Raw genomic sequence first — 6,679 nt, 5'->3', positions numbered from 1 at the left:
CATTTCGAGCAATACCGCCATGCTAGGAAGTATTGTGAAGCCATACTGAGGTCAAATCCCAACAGTAGTGCATACGTGAAAATAGAGGGATCCTGCTTCCAGAGGTTGTATATATGCTTAGATGCATGCAAGAAAGGTTTCAAGTATGGTTGTAGGCCAGTTGTATGCTTGGATGCTTGCCACCTTAAAGGGAAAGTAGGGGGCCAGTTGTTGTGTGCCATTAGGAAGGATGGGAATGATGATATGTTCCCCATTGCGTATGCGGTTGCAGAGGGTGAGACATGGGTATCTTGGGAGTGGTTTTTAGGACTTCTTATTCATGATGTTTATGTGGGAAGTGGGGAAGGTCGCGGGTGGACTGTTATGTCTGATCAGCAGAATGTAATGTGGAAGTCATGTTTACGCTTTATTTATTTATTTTTTATTGTCTTTTTTCTGAGCTTTATTAATATAATTTTTTGCAAATGTGCTGGAGCTTGGTCCCGCAGTAGACCATTTGTTGCCACATGCTGAGCATCGATTTTGTGTGTGTCATCTACATGCAAACTTCAAGTCAAAGGGATACAAAGGAAAAGCATTCAAGGATCAGTTGTGGGGAGCTGCAAGAGCATCAAATGCATTACTATTTCAGCATCACATGAAGGTGATAGCAAGTATGGATGCTGGTGCCTATAAGTATCTTAATGATGTCAACCCTGCATCATGGTCTAGACATGCCTTTTCTACACATTCGAAGAGTGATATGCTTCTAAACAACCTTGCGGAGATATTCAATGCATGGATCAAAGAGTCTAGGGACAAGCCGCTCTTGACGATGCTGGAAATGATCCGAAGACAATTGATGACAAGATTCCAGCAAAAAAGAGACGGAGTCCAGCCGTTTCTCACAAAATATGTCCCAAAATTCAAAAGAAGTTGGAAAGATCCAAGGACGAAGCAAAGAATTGTATATATAGATGGCATAATGAGTTGGAGTTCGAGGTTGACCACATGTTCGACGCACGTCGAATAGTGAATTTGGCTCAAGGTACATGCTCATGTGGGAGATGGCAACTCAATGGTATCCTTTGTACACATGCTTGTGCTGCCATTTACATGCACAAACAAAAGCCTGAGCAATTTTTATATGGCTATTACATGATGGATAAATACATGCAAGCATATGAACCACAGGTACATGCTATGCCAGGGCTTGAAGAGTGGCCAGATGTTGGTGCCTGTGATGAAATTTTGCATCCAGTTGATAGAGTTCAGCCTGGACGTCCAAGAAAAGCTAGGAGAAGGGCACCCGATGAGCCTACTAACCCATACAAGATAAGCCATAGTGGGTATGTGGTCACATGCGGCAACTATGGGGGTAAGTGTCACAACTACAAGGGTTGTCATCTACCCCTAAACCCTAACCGAAAGAGAAGGAACCCAAAGAAGAGGAAGACTGCTGAAACTTCTTCAAATGTAAGTTTAATATAGTTAAATTCTTCAATTACCGAATTTAGTATTGTTCAAGTTCTTATTCTTTGCTATGTTCTAGGTATCTCAAAATGAACCTGCGTCATCCCAACCTGTGCAGACTCGTGTTCGAAGGCATAAGGGCAAGGCAATGGCTACTCAATGAACATGTTGTTGTTGACTTTTTTTGTAATGATCTAAACATTCGTGTCAGTTGGTAGAATGGTTTAATGAACAATCTGTGTATGGGAGGTTACTTAGGTGAATGTTGCTATGTTGGATAAACAATGGATAGTTTATGTTGGTGGTATCCACAATATTTTGTGATATTTTGTGGATGTAGTTAGGTGAATGTTGCTATTTTGGATAAGTTTATGTAGTTTATATTGGTGATATGAACAAATTTTCAAAGGTTGTATTTAGTGAATGTTGCTATTTTGGACAAATGGTCCCTGAGTTTATGTTGGTGGTATGAACAATATTTTGTGATATTTTGTGGATGTAGTTAGGTGAATATTTCTATTTTGGATAAGTTTATGTAGTTTATGTTGGTGATATGAACAAATTTCCAAAGGTTGTATTTAGTGAATGTTGCTATTTTGGACAAATGGTCCTTGAGTTTATGTTTGTGGTATGAACAATATCCTTGTGTTATTATTCTTGTGTTGGTATTGTGCATGTATTTATGATGATAATGAACAGACATATAATGTACATTATGCTATTGTGAACACGGTTAGGGTTTTGGGATGCATATGGTCCTTGAATTTATGTTGGTGGTATGAACAATATTTTGTGTTATTGTTCTTGTGTTGGTATTTTGCATGTATTTATGATGATGACAAACAGGTATTATACACAATTGTTGCACATTCCACATAAGATATTATACATAATTGTTGCATAATCCACATAATGGGAGGAGTACCATACATACAATGATCCAAAGTCACAAAATGGAAGTGTTAAATTCACTCCATCAACCATCCAAAAATGCCAAAGCCGAATGTACCATTACAAATACTTCCTTCACAAACACACTACCATTACAAAAAGATAAAAACATTACAAGCACCCCCATCAACCATACTCCCACAAAAGCAAAAAACACAACTGTCAAAAATAGCAACATTTGAGTAAGCTGCCTCTTCCGTGCTCTAAGTTGTATAACCTCTTCCTTCAAGGAATTCAATTCATTACGTAATTGAGGCAGTACTTCCTTTCCCCGGGGACATGTCTCTTTGTCAAACTAAACGAAAAAACGGCATTGCCCGACTTTCTAATCAAAACAACACAACAAAAAACACAATAAGTGTCATAATACACGGCACACCCAAAAAAAGGTCCGGTTATACATACATTCATATAGGTGATACTCATTTGGGCATATTATCAAACAGTTGAGGTACAGTTCACTTACCTTCTGTGCATCATACATGGAACATCCAAAGAAGCGCCTCCCAGGATTTGCAGTCGTCCAAGAGGTTCTTAATGGAGATCGAAGGCCGCATTTGCATGTCAGTGCATCCACACCCAAATCAGCTTTCACAAACGACATTGAAGTGGACGACCTTGACGGTGATTGCAAACCCTAAACAGTCGGATTTGGAGAAATTTCAGCAAGAAGCAAGATCTGAAACTAAGATATGAAAAATTACTGTTACTCAACCTTATTTGCATGGGTTTGATCAGATTTGGCTTCCATTCCACCAACAACTTCATCTTCTTTCAACTTTTTTTCTTTTCTAAGCATCCTTCCCCAAGAGTTGACAACGGTCTTCAATCCTCAGCTTTATGCTTAAAACTTTTGCCGCACGTGTTGGGGATGACGTTTAAGGTCGAAAATTGATGAGTGCCAAATATTGTGTATTTGGACCCCTTGATTTACATTAGTTAGACCTTTAGCCTTGTTATTTTTTGATGCTTTGGTTAGTTTTTGTGTTTTTATGTTTTGTAGGTTAATAAGTGAGGAATGGCAAAATTCATGTGGAATTGCTTGGAAAATTAGGAAGTTCTGAAGAACTCGATCGATCGAACTTAAAATCGATTGATCGAATTTTGCCCGAAGTTGATCGATCGAATAAAAGTCGATCGATCGAAATTTCCCAGAACTTACTTTTGCAGAAGCGCGCTAGAACACCTAATCAGGAGCTTCTCCATGACAAAAAGCAGTTCTCCCTCTGATTTTCGCAGCAGAACACGCTGGTTGCATGACCTTGGCTGTCTCTAGAAAGAGAGGAACCCTAGAGGGGGTTAGAGGAGTCATTTTACATGGGTTTCTAGCCCTAATTTCCTTCTATAAAAGCCATAGCCATACCTCCTTGTTGGGAGTAGTTCGGAGAACAGTAGATAGGGTTTGATTTCGTGCATTTTGTAGTGTATTCCAGTAGCTTTTGTTCTTAGACACTTTCTTTTTGTAAAGCTTTCCTTTTATTTCCATGGTTGTTCTTCATTCTCTTGTGGTGTTCTTAGTCATGGAAGGCTAGTAACCTCAACTAAGGTTGAGGATGAAACCTTTCCATTGATGACACTCACACTCTTGTTATAATACTTGCACATTTGATGACATATCATATTTGTTATTTAAGTTCCATTCATTTAAATGCTTTATCTTTTGCAATGAATGTGGTTGTTGGTAGATATAGGACATTTAATGTGTTTCAACCGATGGATACATTGTTTTATCGGTTTGAACGATGATATCCATTGTGATTTGTTCATTGAATGGATACATTGGATGATTTGATTTCAAATGGGTACTCTTTGTGATTTATCTTTGAGTTGGATTCATTTAATGGTTCTAGAGTATGTGATTGAGAAACTTGAATGACACCCTAAGCTTAATGTTCTTTAGGTGTTCAAGTAGAAACCAAGAAGTGTGAGTTGTTGGATTTGGTTTGGTGGATTCCTTAGCCTTAGTTCCTTTTAATTTGCATATTTCATTTCATCTCTTTTGTTTAGTCTTTTACTCTTGAATCAATCCTCCAACCTTTGGAACTAGGTTAAAATGAGGTTGATTAAACAAGACACTTATATTTGACCATTTCCCTGTGGATTCGACCTCGCACTTGCACACACTATATTGCAAACGATTCGTGCGCTTGCGAGTACTCATTAAAACACACATCAAGTTTTTGGCGCTGTTGCCGGGGAAATCGGTTCAAAAATTGGTTTTTGTTTGATTGATTTTGTTTTTCTATTAGTTAGATAGATTTTTGTTTCATTTTTCTGTTGTTTAGCTTCTGTTCTGCATTCTAAGTTCTTTCTTTGTTTTTCTCGGATCTGTTCTGCAGCTTCTGCAACTTACTGGGTGCCCTAAAGAATCGATCGATCGAAAATAAATTCGATCGATCGAGTTAGCATCTGCCTAATATAAAGTCGATCGATCGAAAAATAGACTTCGATTGAACGAACTTTCTGCACAGCAGCAGCTCAGAACTAGGTGAGTATCTCTATTCCAGTACTTTTTTTTTATCCATTTTGTTCGTAATTTGTTTATGTTTAATAGTATTTTGCTGTTTGTTTAATTTTCTTTTCGTTCATTATAATTTAGTTCAAATTCTGTGTAGTTTGTGTTTCATATTACCCTCAATTTGTTTTATTTTGTTCTAACAAAAGATTAAAAAAAAAAAAAAAAAAAAAAAAAAAAAAAAAAAAAAGTTTTCTGTTCTGTTTTTGTTCCTGCATCATTTCAAAAATTCGATCGATCGATCGATCGATCGAATATAAAGTCGATCGATCGACCTCAACTCAGAAGGCAGCTCCTGGATAAGATCAGTACTAGAAATTTTTACCAAAAATTCTTTTTGGTCCCAATTTGTAAGTATTCTTATTTTTACTTTTGCTGCTATCTTTGTGTATGCATTTTTGTTAGTCTTTACCTTTTTATCTTAGTTGTGTTATTTTTCTTTTAATTTTTTTTTTTAAAAAAACATTTTTTGCTAGTGTGGATCTACTTAGCTATCTAAGGGCAATGACAAGGTGAATTCTGGCAAGGAAAGGTCTTGGGATTTAAGTGTGTCCAATGTGACCCCCCTCACCTACCTGGGAACTCGCCTAGATTGTACTTTGGAGAACTTTGTTCCCCATTAGCAAATTCTTTTTTTTTTTTTTTTTTATTTTTTGTTTATCTTTTGGTTAAACATTTGTGTATGCTTGGTAGAAGATCATTGAACCTAGACTTGACATCTCTAGATCCCGAAATTGAAAGAACTCTTAGGAGAAGGTTTAGAAATTCTGTTGAGATGGGAGATAACATGCATGCGAATGAAAATGAGAGGAATCGGGGAGAAAACGTTGATCATACTAGGACACTTAGGGATTTATTTGCACCCGTTGCAACAAATTCTCGTTCATGTATAGTGTTACCCCCAACCAATGCCACTCACTTTGACCTCAAGCCTCATGTCATCCAACTCCTACCCGCATTCTATGGCTTGGACCTCGAAAATCCTTATAGCCATGTGAAGAAATTCAAAGACATCTGTGCCACCTTCAAATTTCAAAATTTTTCTGAAGAGTCTGTGCATCTTAGGCTATTTCCTTTCTCACTCCATGATAGAGCCAAGGCATGGTTGGATTCCAACATGCCTAGTTCCATCACTTCTTGGGAGAACTTACTAAACAAGTTCTACAACAAATTCTTCCCCATGTCCAAAGTCAATGAGTGTAGGAAGGAGATAAGCTCATTTACTCAAGAAGAAGATGAGAAATTTTCTGAGAGTTGGGAGAGATTTCAAGATATGTTGATTAAGTGCCCTCCACATGGATACGAGAATCGTGCAATTTTTCTATCAAGGATTAACTCAATCCAACCGTAGCATGATCGAGTCGATGAACGGAGGCGCATTTCTGAGTTTGACGGGAGAGGAAGCATATAGGACCTTAGATCAGTTATCCGACAATTCCCAACAGTGGGATTTTTCAAGCTGTCGAGATAAAGCTGCTCGCATTCAGAAGAAGGGAGGCATCTATGAGGTTAAGGAGGATATAGAATTAAAAATGAGATAGATGCCCTCACCAAAAAGGTCGAAGCCCTAGTTGTTAGCAAATCCATGAATGCTGCCAATCCATTCCATGTTGACTGCTGTTCCATCTGTGCTAGTCCCATGCACTTAGCACAGACTTGCCCATCATTGCCAGCTTTTGTCGAGTCACCAATGGAGCAAGTGAACGCTTTCAACGATTATAGGAAGCAAGCCAATGGACCTTTCTCCGAATCATACAATCC

At 38.0% G+C, this 6,679-nt stretch overlaps 1 protein-coding gene across 1 annotated transcript; it reads right to left on the bottom strand.

The window, feature by feature from the left end:
- Positions 1 to 2,428: 2,428 nt before the first annotated feature.
- On the bottom strand, positions 2,429 to 3,007 carry LOC133853896 (uncharacterized). Its single transcript, XM_062289918.1, has 2 exons — positions 2,870 to 3,007; positions 2,429 to 2,626 (listed from the first exon to the last, which is right to left on the bottom strand). The coding sequence occupies exons 1-2, from the start codon at positions 3,005 to 3,007 to the stop codon at positions 2,429 to 2,431; spliced, it is 336 nt and encodes a 111-aa protein (XP_062145902.1).
- Between the last annotated feature and the right edge of the window lie 3,672 nt (positions 3,008 to 6,679).

This window comes from Alnus glutinosa, chromosome 13 (assembly GCF_958979055.1).
Source record: "Alnus glutinosa chromosome 13, dhAlnGlut1.1, whole genome shotgun sequence".
NCBI classification, from domain to species: domain Eukaryota; kingdom Viridiplantae; phylum Streptophyta; class Magnoliopsida; order Fagales; family Betulaceae; genus Alnus; species Alnus glutinosa.
Note: the sequence above shows the minus strand (reverse complement) of the source record. Positions and strands in the feature narration are given on the sequence as shown.